Source organism: Cervus canadensis, chromosome 13, assembly GCF_019320065.1.
Source record: "Cervus canadensis isolate Bull #8, Minnesota chromosome 13, ASM1932006v1, whole genome shotgun sequence".
Classification (NCBI taxonomy): Eukaryota; Metazoa; Chordata; class Mammalia; order Artiodactyla; family Cervidae; genus Cervus; species Cervus canadensis.
The window spans coordinates 33,491,306-33,506,344 of NC_057398.1; the positions used below are offsets into that span (position 1 = coordinate 33,491,306).

A 15,039-nucleotide genomic window follows, 5' to 3' on the forward strand; every position below is an offset into this window, starting at 1 on the left:
AAGGGCACAGAGAACAGCCCTCCTGCTCTTGGCATGAGCATGTGGGTAACTATTTTTCTGACTTACTATGGTCGTGGACAGAATAGACAGATTACCTGGCGGTGCTGAGCCCTTTGACAGCTGAAGCCCAAATGGGAAAAAATCAGGTACTTAGCTTGCTTGGGAAGAAGTGCTGTAGGGCTCTTCCCCATCCAGTAGGAATCTAAATGCAGGCAATGAATCAGAGCATCTGGCCTCGGCGTCTAGTTCTTCCACTGGTCTGCGTTTAACATAGTCATCTAGTGTCTGCGTTAAACTTATTTATTTCCTAATGTAGGGTGATGGATTAAAAGATGTGCAGAAAATCTTTCCACAAGAGATAAGATATTGCAGGCTGCGACAACACCCCCGGCTCTTTTTTGCTTTCTCTCTTTTTCCTGCTTTTCAGGGCAGAGCTCAGGCCCCCACATCGTATATCCTGATTAGACGGTGGATATTACTAAGGGGATGTTTTTTAAGCCTATCATTGACACATTTAATTCATTAGGTACCAAATCCACAAGCAAATTTTGGCTGGCCGTAAAACACGGTTAATCCAGGGAGCTGCAATAAAAGGTGAAAAATTATGTTTCAGCAAATGTGGAATATTGCTTTTCTGTAGAGACTTTTACTGGTCTATGATATCTTTCTTCATAAATTTTTTTCTTGCTTGGTTCTCTTGGTAACTTAACCATTTGTTGTTTCCAGACCCCAGAATGGCTCCATGATTCTCTACAACAGGAAGAAAGTGAAATACAGGAAAGATGGGTATTGCTGGAAAAAGAGGAAAGATGGCAAAACGACCAGAGAGGACCACATGAAACTGAAGGTCCAGGGAGTGGAGGTAAAGAACAGAAAAGCTCTCTTGCTTCACGAATGTCATTTCCAGGCTGCAAGAGGATGGAATTGCTCTGGGGTCATTTGATGCCAGGCCCCTGTTGTTCAAAGGCATTTTTGTTTGCCAAGACCCCATTTGTTGTTTCTCTTTTTTCCTACCTTCTTACCCTAATAGTCTCCATTTACAATTTCCGTGAAATCAGATTTAACTAAGGTGTTTCTGATTCTTGAGAGTCCTTGGCATATACATTGGGATCTGCAAGGTTCCTGCAGATCCCAAGGAGCCACTGGTGCTTTGAGAGTTTGTGAGAGAACAGGGAGCTGTGTGTGGCATCTTCCTCTCCAGGTGGTGCTCAGTTGAGCGGGTCCCCTGGGAACCGGTGGTCCCCAACCAAAACCTGGCTTCCCTCCCTCTACTGACAGACCCTTCTGTTTCCCTCTGAGTGTTGCAGCCTCAGGGAGCTTGCAGGTGTTGCAGATCATTAGATGGGCTAGCAGGTGTGTCGCAGGGCTGGGGCAGAGGTTGGCGCTGCAGAGGGCATCTCGGAATGTTATGCCAACTTCAGTTTGGGGCCTGCGGGAGAACAGGGTACGGTCTGGTTTCCTTGGTATCGTCCTGACCCCGCGTGCTCTCACCCTTAGGGAGCCACGGAGACATTCCCCTGGTTCCTCTTTTCCATTGTTTGAGGGGCCGAGCCACATGTCATAGCAGGAGGGAGAGAACTTGAATCATGGTGCGTCCTGGCCTGCAAGTTAGTGAGAGCACCCTCTTTGCTTTTCTTGCTGGTCCTCGTAAAGGATCTTCCCTGGGAGTCTGGCAGCTCCTGTCTTGGACCAGGACCAGAAGCTGGCCGTGATCCACCTGGGATTTCACAGTGGCCAGAAAGGGGCCTCCCGGAGTCCACTGGCACTTTGGGTCCTCCAGGGTATCAGGATTGATGGCTGGGACCCACTCGAGTTCTACGGCTCACCCTCCACACTGATGCTCTTTGTGACGCACTTTGTCATTACGACTTCTTCTATATTAATCATGTGCTTTTATGGCTGTTAAAAATAGCATCCAATGGCTTTTATTATATTGCCCCACAGAGAGAGATAACTTTTGTTTTATGCTTTTGCATTTTTTTAAAAACACCTAATAACAATGCTTTATGATGATGAACAAAGAAAAAGCTACGGTAGGAGAAACCCCAGTTCCCTCTGTTCTCCTGGGTTCATTGCTTGCACAGCCAGGAAAAAGCAACTGTAGAGAACATTCAAATGCAGATTACCTCAACAGGCTGCTCCAGACCCAACCCCTGGACTGTGGCTGGTGATTGTGGAAACAGATTAGCCATTGTTATGGGGATCAGAGGAAGGCGGGGTTTTGCTCTGATCGCCCCTGATGAAGGGGTAGGTAAAAAGTGACAAGTGTGGGTGGAGCCCCTAATAAAGGGCCACCCAGGCTGTGGGAATTCACAGCCAAACGGTGGCCCTCAGCCCCTGTGCCCATGGGCATCTGGTAGATTTCATCTCTATGCTATGTAACTCTGGAACTTCCGGTTGTAAGTATTAATAACAGTGGGGTGGGATTCTGGCTTGGCAGCAGCCAAAGCTCAGGGGGGAAAAAAGCCCCAGTGTTCATTTTCTTCCTTCCTGTTGTAAATTAGAATCGTCACTGGATGGAATCAGAATGATTTATGGGTATTTTTAGGCCACATTTATGTTTGGAGTTATTTGTGGCTCCCTTTCCTGCAGGCTAATATGTAGACATGGTGGGGAAGTGGATTGGACCCTCAGACCACCGAGGAAAGGGATGGATGGACAAGGTGGTGGCGGGTTTCCATGACTTTCCGGGCATGAGTGGCGGTGGGGAGGTAGTGATGGGAGGCAGGCTTGGAGGAGTCTTGGCAGCATCACAAGGGGGTATGTTTTCAGGTTCTTGGAGAGTGAGGCCCCACAGTGAGACCCCACAGTGAGAGTGAGGCTCTCACCCAGTGAGATGTGGTGGCTGATGCCAGTGAGTTTGGGGAGCTGTCCCATTGAGTCGATCAGCAAACACCTACCTGTGGCCCTACCCTGTGCAGGGAGGGCCCTGTGGTGTCCACTGAGGAAACAGGAGTAGTGTTCTGGGTCCCAAGAACTCACCTTCAAATTGAGGAGGTAGCCATATACGTGCCTAAAAGTCACTAACAGTGCTGAGCAGTATGGAAGGCTGAGCTTTAAAGAGGCATGTTCTGGGGGTTCAGAGTGGCCTGTGATAATCAGAGAAGCTTCCTGGGTGAGAAGAAGCTTCCTATAAGCGAAGATCTTACAGTTGGGTGGAACTGTATGTCATAATTTCCATAGTGTTTCCTGGCTTACCTTTCTCATTTAGTCATGTGATTCTGAGAGTCCTTCATCCCTTTGAACTGTTCTGGAGTATTCAACTAAGGAGCATTTGAGACCCTCCTTGGTGGGTGGATTTTGGATTCTTTCCAGTTTTCCAACATTATGATGTTTGGGTTAATGTTACGATCCTTGCCTGCTTGTGCAAGACTTGGCATTGCTGGGTGTAGGGTCTGAGAATTTTCAGTCTTAGTTGCTCAGTCATGTCTGACTCTTTGCAACCCCATGGACTGTAGCATGCCAGGGTCCTCTGTCCATGGGATTTTTCCAGACAAGAATACTGGAGTGGGTTGCCATTTCCTCCTCTAGGGGATCTTCCTGACCCAGGGATCGAACCCACATCTCTTGCATCTCCTGCATTGGCAGGTGGGTTCCCAGTGCCACCTGGGAAGCCCCTCAGTCTTACTGGATATGGCCAAATTGCTCCTGAGTGGTTGTGCCAACCTCCCTCCCACCACACTGAGAATGACCATTTCTTCTGTGCCTCTCATGTGCTGCTAGGTGAAAGAAGGTACCCCGTTCAGTGTGAATTGGAGTTGTTCTCAGTTACTTGTGGGGATGAGCTCGTTCATTCTGGTGTTCATGGAAGTCCTCTGCTGCGGATTGTCTACCCTGGGTAGGATTTGTAAACAGTCCCAAAGGAAGGCTTCTCTGGCAAGACAAGTCCCACTTCTCAGTGGCATTTCTCCTGCCTTTGTTCTGAGCTAGACCAGTAACTGAAGCCCAGTGGTCCTTCTGGGGACAGTAGGCAGGTGGTCCTTTGCACCTGGGAAACTGCCGTGTGAACACAGGTGGGTTTTGAATCTCACAAGGGGAGGGACTTCCCAGTTTGGACCCTTCTTCCTTCTTCAGTCCTCCTTGGTGGCTCAGATGGTAAACCTGCCTGCAATGCCTACGACCCAGGTTCGATCCCTGGGTTGGGAAGATCCCTTGGAGAAGGAAATGGCACTCCACTCCAGTATTCTTGCCTGGAGAATTCCATGGACAGAGGTGCCTGGTGGGCTACAGTCCATGGAGTCACAAAGAGTCGGACAGGACTGAGCAACTAACACTTTCACTTTCTTCTTCATTGGATTCAATCCAGTGGTTTCTGTTGACTGAGTACCTATATCATGCCAGACATGGTGCCCGCCAGCTACCCCTACTGCTGGGTGAGGCAGACAGCCCTGCCTGGGTCTTGGGACTGTGATTTTTCTACCACCCGCCCAGTTTCCTCTCTTCGAGGGCATGATAAAGATATTTGGATCCACCGTTTAACACATCACTTGCTGTAAGCCTTCCCTCAGGCCAGGAAAACTTCCAGCCCTGTTCACGGAACTGCTTGAGGCCTGGCTGCTTTTGTTCTCAGAGGCTGGGGCCCTCGGCACAGACAGCAACTCAGAGGCACATTGATTTTCTCATCCTGGCCCAGGATGGGGGCAGCTGCTTTGGAGGCTGTTGAGCTCTAAGGTCCGTGATTAGTTGTCTTGTCTGTAAGCCAAGGAGAAGCCAGCTCGATAAGGTTTCTAGGGATGACAGAGGTTGGCAGGGAGGAAAAAAGAAGGTGGTTGTGGTGTCAATGTTTCATGAGATGAAATCTCAGCAGGCCTGAAACGGGTCCTGCTCACCAGGTAGATTGATGCCTGCTTACCTGGGGCCTGGGTAGGGGAGACGAGCTGTTTTTGGCAGGGAAGTGGGGGGTATTCCTGGAGAGCAGAGAGGTACATCTTGTGACCCCGTGCCCCTGGGATTGCCACAGGGGCTGGGATGCGCTGGGTGAAGTCAGCCCAGGGAGATGTTCTTCAAGCTGATCTAGAAGAGCACTTTTCAAGTTCACGGTGCTCTTCTCTGGCTGTCTTCACCCGTGCCTGCACACCTCTCTCCTGAAAGTGCCCAGTGTCTCAGAATCCAGGCTGTCGACCTCCCAACACCCTCACTGCTGGGGTCCCATCACTCAGGGATCCCCAGCCTCCGGGATCTAATGTCTGATGATCTGAGGCGGAGCTGATGTAATAAGAGTAGAAATAAAGTACACAATAAGTATAATGTTCTTGAATCATCCCCAAACCATCCCCACCCTACTCCCCGGTCTGTGGAAACATTATCTTCCACAAAACTGGCCCCTGGTGCCGAAAAAGTTTGGGGACCACTGTCATAACAGGAGCCACCCCTGGCTGCAGGCTAATGAATCTCCTATATGCCTGGCATGCTATCTCACTCAACCCTTCTCAAAACATCCATGCCAGATACATACTGTTACACCCATTTCATAGGTGAAGCGATGGCGCCTTGAGAGGGCTTCCTTGCTCCACATCCCACCCTGAATCAGCGTGGAGCTGGGACTTGAGCCAAGGCCTGCCTGGCTCTACAGTGTGAGCACTTGCCCTCGGCACTCTGGTGGGGTTTCGGGTCAAGTCCAGCACACACCCTTTGTTCATCAGCCTGCTGTCGAATACTTTCTACCCACTATCACTGGGGAAGGTACTGAAGATGTGGTAATGTCATCAAGAACACTCCCCATCTCGTGGAGACAAAAAAAAAAAAAATCAAGCTCACAACTGGGGGTTCCTGAGGGCTGGGATAGGAGGACACATAGGTGTCTAAGGCAGACTTGGTCTTAAGACATAGACACAGGGCACTAGGCGCTGGAGGAGCCAGACAGTGGCAAGGTAGGGATGGGGAGTATCAGTGGACAGAGACAGAGGCTGTTGAAAAATAGCTAAGATGATTTAAAGCAACAGATGCCCAGACTTACAACGTGTCAGCGTCTCTTCCAGCCCTTTGCACACCAAACGCTCACCCCATGGGGACAAGACTCTCTCTGCTCTGGTCACAAAGTTTTCCTTGTCATAGACATCCTGCCTTTAGAACCAATGGGTTGTTGACTTGAACCAGAGGTTGTTGATTTGACCGTGGGTAGCATGGACAAACACATCCTTCCTCCCAAGCCTGTTCCGAGGTGGAAAGGAACCCCCTCGTCTGGATCATCTGCCCTGCAGAAAGGCCCGCCATTGCCTCTGATTGGAATTTTCAGTTGTAAAGAGAGAGTTTTGTTTTGCTGACCTGTTTGTGCTGCCTGAAAGAATGAAAAACTGCTTTGACTTCTCAACTGAACGCCTGAAAGTTCAATGCCCCATCTGGAACGTGGCAGCGGTAGGCAAGGTTAGGTTTTTGGACTTGGCCTTATTAGAAGTGAGGTTCTTTACTTGGACACTTAGGCCACATATTAAGAAGGAACAAAAAAGGCACCTCTTTTAAAAGTAGGAGCAATATTGTAGTTACCGCATTAGGAATTAGCAGGGCATGAAATAACTGTCTGCCTTGTGGCGATGCCAGATCATTTCAGCTCTGCTTGCAGCAATAAGATAAATAGGTATCTTGCTTGCAGCTGATGGGAAATATTTAAAATAGTCAGCCACAAACATGTATGGTGCCCAAATCAGGTTTGGGAAATGGCAATGAATAGATAAGGAGGAAGTGAGTTGACTGATGAAACAGCTGAGGGGCAGAAGCTCAGGAAGGGGCAAATGAGTCTGTGTTGGCACTCTGTGCTTTTAAAAAGAATGCAGATTTTTTCTTGCCTTCTGTAAATGATCGTGTGGCTTTGGTCTGTGGATGTATTATGTCATCCCATTCCTCTTCAGACTTGCCATGAGCCCACTGGTCTACATTGTATAAAGAGTTCCTTGCTCAAAACCTCTTTTTTCCACGTCTGCCAGCCTTGTATTAATAACTTCTGAACCTTCCAGGGTATCTTCTCTGATCTTCTACAGCCAGAAGAAATTATCCTGTTTTTGATTGCTATAGTGCTCCACCTGCGCCTCCCTTGAGGAAGTGTTCTCTGTGAGTCTATATGAGTTCTGTCCAGTTTAATAAACATATATTATTTTCTAGATTGGGCTTCCCTGGTGACTCGGTGGTAGAGAATTTACCTGCCAATGCAGGAGACACAGGTTTGACCCCTGGGTCAGGAAGATCCCCTGGAGAAGGAAATGGCAACCTGCTTCAGTATTCTTGCTGTGAAAAATCCCATGGACAGAGGAGTCTGATGGGGTCCATGGGGTCTCAAAGAGTGGGACACAGCTTAGTGACTAAACAACACAGATTTTCTAGATACTTAACACCGTTATCTGGTGTCTAGATACCAGGTGATTCGAAGAGGATAGAGACAGGCAAGTAAGACAGAGGATCCTACTGGGGAACCTTCAGAAACTTGAAACTGTCATTTTAGTATGGTATGTTGATTGTTGTGATGGAGAAATGGTTTGGGGACAAACTTGTTTCTCTATCTGAGGAGAGGTTCTCCTCAGTCACCCACAGAAACTTGTTCTAAGCAGGGGGATCTGCTGAAGGACCACCCGCCTTCACAGGTACCCCCTCCTCTGAGCCTCGCCCCAGCCCTGCCATTCAGTCACAGCAGGTATTTTTATCCTTGCTGGTCACATGTCTGAGAATTGAACTCAGATCTTGGGGATGTCCAGTCTCGTCCACCCTTCCCATCTGATTCTGAGAGATGTGATCAAGGTGTCTGGTCTTATGACTGTCTCCAGTTCAGGGAGCCAGTCCTTTTTTTTTTCTTTTGAAGATTTATTTATTTACATATGGGTGTTCTGGGTCTTCATTGCTGCAGACAGACTTTCTCTAGTTGCAGTACAAGGGCTTCTTATTGCAGTGGCTTCTCTTGTTGCAGAGCATAAGCTATAGGGCATGTCGGTTTCAGCAGTTGCAGCTCATGGGCTTAGTTGTCTTGTGGCATGTTGGATCTTCCCAGACCAGGGATTGAACCCGTGTCTCCTGACTTGGCAGATGGATTCTTTACCACTGAGCCACCAGGGAAGCCCCGGGAGCCAGTCTGTTAAATGGCAGCTGGGAGAGTCTCCCGCAGTTCTCTTTTGACTTTCAATCATCCGAATTTTTGTGCCACATTCTGCTGGCACGCTTACACATTAAACTTAATTTCCTGTTACCTGGGTGTGTGTTGGTGGAATCAATTCAGGAACACAAATCCATAGTCCCTCCTTAATTTCTAATTACTTAGCATCCCTGGTGGCACGTCTCTACCCAATTCATATAATTAAATTTTTAACTAATAAATAACATAAGCCAGCTACATTTTGAAGGGGCCAGAGCACCCTTTCTGTTCACAGTCCACCAGCTCATGAAGGCCTGGCCAGGGTGCTGGTTCTACTTCTCTTCTTGGGGCTCCCTTGCCCCTGACCACAGCCAGCCGATGATGCAACAGCAAGGATGTTATGCGTCATTTAGTGAATATCTATTGAATACTTGCTCCTGTACCCAGCACTTGACAAGTACCATCTTATTCAGTGACTTGGCAGCTTGCCTACCCAGTGTGGGTAGGTACTGCCATGATCCTCTTTGTGTTTATGTATTCATGGCTCTCCTGGGTCTTTGTTGTCATGTGTGGGCTTTCTCTTGTTGTGGCAAGTAGGGGCTGCTTTTTGTTGCGGTCCATGGGCGTCTTGTTGTGATGGCATCCCTTGTTGCAGAGCACAGGCTCTAGCGAGCGCAGGCTCAGTAGTTGTAGCACATGGGTTTAGTTGCCCTGTAGCACATGGAATGTTCCGGGACCAGGGGTTGAGCCTGTGACTCTTGCATTGGCATGCAGATTCTTAAAACCATTGGAGCACTAGGGAAGTCCCATGATCTTCATTTTTGACAAAGTAATTAATTTTCTGGAGGTAAATAAATGGGGGTTTCCCAGGTGATAGAGTGGTAAAGAATCCCCTTGCCAATTCAGGAGACATGGGCTCAATTCCTGGGTCTGGACAATCCCCTAGAGTAGGAAACAGCAACCCATTCCCGTATTCTTGCCTGGAGAATTCCATGCGGAGAGGAGCCTGGCAGGCTACAGTCCATGGAGTCACAGAGTCGGACATGACTGAGCAACTGAGCACACAAAGAAATGTATCCAAGGATACACTAGCTGGTTAATATCAGAGTCAAGATACCATACCCTACCAGGTCTGTCTGGGAAATTGTCTTTCAAATTCCCAGTTTCCTCATCACTATACCTCATTGACTTCCAAAGTACCTGGATCCCCAGAAGATGTGTTTTTGGTCCACAGAATCCTGGGAATGAAAACATTAACATATAGCACTGAGCACAAAAGCCTGGGTCAAAGTCAAGACTGGGGATCAGGAAAGCCTTTTGGAGAAGTGATGGCCCCCTTTTTGGTCACTGGTCAGCCCTTCCTCGTAACTCCAACCAGTCAAGGGAAAAGAGTTCTTACCTCACTGAGCCTCCAGCCCAGGAGCCTGGCTCTGTCAGGCCACCACGGGCTGCAGAAGACCTGGATGTCATCCACTTCTGAGGTTGGGAGTTTGTCCTCAACACTCTGAATACCCTGCATGACCTGTCTTAGCTCTGGTTTCAGCCAAGTCTTTTAGGAGCTTCTTATATTTCCATGTTATGTTAATCTGCTCCTGGGATGAACTGCCCATTTCCATTACTCCTGAAGCTACAGGATATTCTCACCATGGTGATAAAGGTCTGTGTGCTCACTCTCCCCATGTAGGGTTGCCAGATTTAGTGTGCATGCATGCACACACACACACACACATACACACACATGCACACACCCATACACATACATGAGATATAGATGCTCAGTCCCATTTGAACTTGAGTTAAACAAGAATAGATTTTTTAGTGCAAGAATGGTCCTCAAAATATTTGGGACATACTTATACTAAAGCTTTTTACTAATAGTTTGTTTATCTTTGGTTGTGTTGAGTCTTCTTTGCTGTGCTCGGGCCTTCTCCAGTTGCAGTGAGCAGGGGCTACTCTATTGCAGTGCACGGGTTACTGATTGTGGTGGCTTTTCTTGTGGATCATGGGCTCTAGGGCACTTGGGCTTCAGGAGTTTGTGGCTTCCCTCCCAGGCTCTAGAGTGCAGGCTCAATAGTTGTGGCACATGGGCTAAGATGGCATGTGGATCTTCCAGGACCAGGGATCAAACTTGTGGCCTCTGCACTGGCAGGCAGATTCCCATCCACTGTATCACCAGGAAAGTCTCTTATACTGAAAAGTTATCTGGTGCATCTCTGAAGCTCACATGTAGTCCTGTATTTTGTCTGGCTACCCTCTCACCATCAGAGCAGTTTCCTGGGTGTCTTTGCAGACAGAGATTTGGCTGCTTGGGTATCGGTCTCATTGAAGACTTGAAGAATTGGGTTGGTTTCTCTCCAGACACATCATCAATACAGGAACCAGAAAAACAAGGACAGATACTGGCCCTGGCTTAGGAAAGAAGAACTTCCTGGCAGTTAGTTAGCTGATGAACCCACATGCTGCCAGGCTGGGGCCCTTCCTGCACTCTCTGAGAAGTGAGTCCTAGGTGCCTCCTCTCCCAGGAGGTCTGCGGAAGCCTGAGTTCCGTGCCCTTATAGACCACTGCCTGGAGGAAGGCAGGCCTCCTGCCAGCAGTGTTTAGAAAGCAACTTGTTAGTGAAGGAGGTGCCAGGAAGATTTTGAAGGAACACGTTTATAGTTTTTGCCTTCCTCATATCTCTGGTAGATGACAACATGTAAAATATTTTGCAATTCCCTTTTTAAACTTGATTGCAGCCTTATTGAACTAGAAAGTCCCCGAGAAGGTGGAGCTGCAGAATGCCATCTTGGTATGCCGAGCTTGTATTTAATTATTATCATAACAGTCCCTTAATATCATTGCAGATTAGCCCACAAGGACATGAATGGAAATTTTAGCATATTCAATTACAACAGAAACCCTTGAATACCACTGTCAAAATTCACCCAGGGCCTCCCTCTGTTTTGGCCTCCACGTTCGGCAGGCACAAAGTTAGATGTTACCCAGGCCACACAGCCTTGATTTGTAAGCATTATTTATGGCCTCATCTGGAGGCTGGGGGTGCCTTTTAAGAACATGATATATATCCTAACTGCTACCCACCTCAGTAAATGACCAGATTTGGTTGTTTGCGTTGGGTAAAGGATATCTCTGGCCTTCGCTTGACTGAATAGTAAATTATTGATCTTCTGCACATCTTTCAATTCCCTCACATTGCTGGGCAAATTTACTTCTGTCATCGGTGACTGTGGCTTGTCTCCAGTGGGGCCGTGCTCTTGGTGCTCAGAGAGCATGAATCACCAGCCTTGTCCTAGAAGAGTCATACCTGGCCCCCCTTTAGTTGAAACCATCAAGGGGAAGAAGGTATGTGGCTTGCAGAGTAATCGGGCCCCCATTGCTCTCTCTGCCCACTTCCCACAGGCCAGCAAAAACCATGGGGAAATAAAGATGAGGTGAAGGACTTTTGTGCTCCCTGGAGTGGGGCAAGAGAAGCATTACTGCGTAAATGAGAAACAGAGAAGCTCTTCACACGGCTTACGCAGTGGAGGGTGGAGGCCGCTTCGATGGTGGCTGGCTCTGGTTGCCTGGTTTCTCGTGTGTGTTTGTTGGAGTTTGTGGCTGCTAAGCTGCTCTACACTTGCCCTCCCTGGACTCAAGGTTAGAAACATAAAGCAGGCAATTTCACAAAAGAGCCCCTTTCTGTTCTGGAGTTTTTCTTCCAGACAGATGAAATGTCCTTGCACTTCCTCTTTGTTCTTCTTAATTCTAACACCTCGTAGTGCTGTGTGCCCTTCAGGGTTTGCCTTTCCATCTTGTTGCAAAAAACTCCTGCAAAGGCCAACACCAGCAGAGACACCTATGTTTTCACGTGGCTGTTTGCTCCCACGTGTGGTCCATTGGTCAGCAATATCAGCCCACTTGGAGCCCTTTAGAAGGGTAGAATTTCAGGTCCTGCCCCAAGTTCTGTTGAATCTAAATCTGCCTTTGGTATGATAAAATATCCACCTGTCAATGCAGGAGACAAAAGAGATGCAGGTTCCATCTCTGGGTGGGGAAGATCCCCTGGAGAAGGGAATGGCAACCCACTCCAATATTCTTGTCTGGGGAATCCCATGGACGGAGTAGCCTGGCTGGGTACCGTCCATAGGGTTGCACAGAGTCAGACATGGCTGAAGTGACTTAGCATGCATGCACGAACCCCCTACCCACCATGATTCAGAGGCGTGTGGATTTGGAAAAAGATTGACATGTGCCATCCTCTTGCTGTTGGTGGGATCCTCCCTTGGTGACTCAGTCCTAGGCAGGTAGTTTTAAAAATCTTATCTTAAGAAAAATGTCCAAAGGAAGATTTTACAAGTTCATCTGGTAATTCATTACTTGACTCTAAGCATCCTTTATAGATATCTCACTGAATAGGCTCTGATGTTTGAGCCTATTAGATCTTATTCTGCCCTTGGCCATTACGTGGGTAGGACAGCGAATCTCTGGACACAGGGCACACAGAGAGGCTGCCGATGACTGCGAAGCAGCCCTGACCTCTCTCCTCCAGGTGAAGCAGCCCATTCTTGCACCGATCCAATGTCCCCCCTGTAGTCCAGGGCTTGGCATGGTACCTGGTACACAGTTGGTGCTCAGTAAACACTTTTGGAATGAATGGATAACATGAATGCATTTCTTTTGTGAAAAGCTGGACAGTACAGGAATTCCCTGCTTTTCAAAAGTTCAATTTATGCTGCATCACTTTTATGAAAGACCTACGTTAGCACCTGTTTTCACTAGCCGAGAGAAATCCAGACCATTTTCACTTTTAGGAAAAAAGGCAAAAATAGCATTCAGCATTGGTTTTGCAGATACCATTGTAGAGAAAGCTGTACCCTGAGTGATGGGAGTGCCGCCACCAAGCTCCTTCCCCCAGAACCACATACAGCTTCTCAGGATTCAGCTGCCAGAGCTGTGACCTGGGTCTGAGCACCTGTGCTTTATCTCCATTTATTTTGTGTCTTTGTTAGCTAGATGTGTCCTAAGGTAATTGCTTCTTTGCTTTACACTGTTTCAACTTACAAAAGGTTTCATAGAAATAGGTTCCTTTAGGATAGCATGGAAACCTGTAAATAGTTTTGGTTTTGCAGTTTAGAGGTCTCCATGGCAACTATTGTAACGTGAAAGCAGCCGTAGGTTACATAGTTAAGGAATGGATGTGACTGTGTTCCAATAAGACTTTATCTATAAAGGCATGCTGAGGGCCGGATTTGGACTGTGGATGAACTTCACAGACTTCTGTTCAAGGTTACAGCAGCAGATTCTGGAAGAAATAGGAGGGGCTGTGGACACTTGTGAGAGATGGGCGAGGAATGATGAAGGACTTGCCACATATCCTCTTACAGACTTAAATTCGATCACTGGTGCATCCTACGATTCATGTTTGCTACCTGATGGTATTCATGGTTCAGTTCAGTAGCTCAGTCTTGTCCGACTTTTTGCGACCCCACGGACTGTGGCATACCAGGTTTCCCCGTCCATCACCAACTCCTTGAGCTTGCTCAAACTAATGTCCATTGAGTTGGTGATGCTGTCCAACCATCTCATCCTCTATCGTCCCCTTCTCCTCCCGCCTTCGGTCTTTCCCAGCATCAGGGTCTTTTCCAATGAGTCAGTTCTTTGCATCGGGTGGCCAAAGTATTGGAGTTTCAGCTTCAACATCAACCCTTCCAATGAATATTCGGGACTGATTTCCTTTAGGATTAACTGGTTTGATCTCTTTGCAGTCCAAGGGACTCTCAAGAGTCTTCTCCAATACCACAGTTCAAAAGCATTAATTCTTCAGCACTCAGCTTTCTTTATAGTCCAACTCTCACATCCATACATGACTACTGGAAAAGCCATAGTTTGACTAGATGGACCTTCATCAGCAAACTAATGTCTCTGCTACTTGGCTTATAATTCTGCAAGTAATTAACACTTTTCTGCACAACATGCCAGCATTGTTAGTTGTATTTGTCTTGGTGAAACTAGGGTCTCTCCTTTCTCCTGACATTTATTGACAATTCCACGTATTTCATGTGACATAGGATAATTGTCCTCCATCTAAAGAAACTAGGAAGAGCGTCCTGCAAAGCAGAGCTTGAGGTGAAAACTGGGAACCAGTCCTGTCTCTCCCATGAGCCCAAGGCTTTGCTCCATGGTACTGCTGAGACGGTGGGCAAGTCCCGGTGATGTGCTCAGAGATCCCTTGTCCAGGGACAGCTGAGTCAAAGGTGTGTGGCCTTGCTGAGACCAGGTGGGTTAGAGGAAGGATCTCACAGAAGAGGGAAAGGCGCTACTGCCTGTATCCTTGGGCTTGAAGTGCCTTGAAAGCAGCCTGCACGTGTTTGATGTGCCAACATGCCCCTGGAACAGAGGCCGTGGGGAGGGTGCAAATGCTGTTTGTCCGTGTTTAAGTGTTTACATGACAGCACGAGAAAACCGGGCTCTTTCTCTTTCATCTCAACTGCCACGATTTACGTCCAGGTTTCTGATGGATGCGAGAGGGAGACATTTATTACAAAAGCGTAAGAAATGTTGACTCTTCCCGAATTGATTATCTAGAATTTATTTTATTAAATATTCGAGGTGGCATGTGATAAACGGAACCACTGCTGGTTTGCAGCCTAATGATTCATGTATCCGCGGAGGTGATAAGGAAATCAGAGACTCGGTTTGCCATTTCAGGGAAAGAATATGGATTATTATTAAATCCGGAATGGGCCTCCTGAGAAGGCTTCCTTAAGGGAACACACGTATCAATAATTTCTTCTTCGTACAAGAATCCTAATGTTTCACTTACGGAAACATAAATTCTAACCAAGTGGCTGTGTTTTTTCCCCCTCCCTTTGCTTCCTTCCATCCTTTCCTTATGGATGATCTGCTTTTATTCCTCAGTGTCTAGAGTTTACAATCCTTTAATCTCCGCATCTTTGTCGTCCCACTTCTAATTCTTTTTTTAAAGTAATATTTATTTATTTGGCTG

General features: G+C 47.5%; 1 protein-coding gene across 7 annotated transcripts in view; it reads left to right on the forward strand.

Moving 5' to 3' along the window:
• Positions 1-15,039, forward strand: part of LOC122451780 (calmodulin-binding transcription activator 1) — a 664,205-nt gene that overhangs the window by 167,620 nt on the left and 481,546 nt on the right. For all 7 annotated transcript variants that reach the window (XM_043484680.1, XM_043484682.1, XM_043484681.1 and 4 more), the window contains exon 2: positions 727-862. In XM_043484680.1, coding sequence (XP_043340615.1) covers positions 743-862 — 120 coding nt within the window. In that variant the 5' untranslated portion in view covers positions 727-742. The remainder of the gene's footprint in view (positions 1-726; positions 863-15,039) is intronic.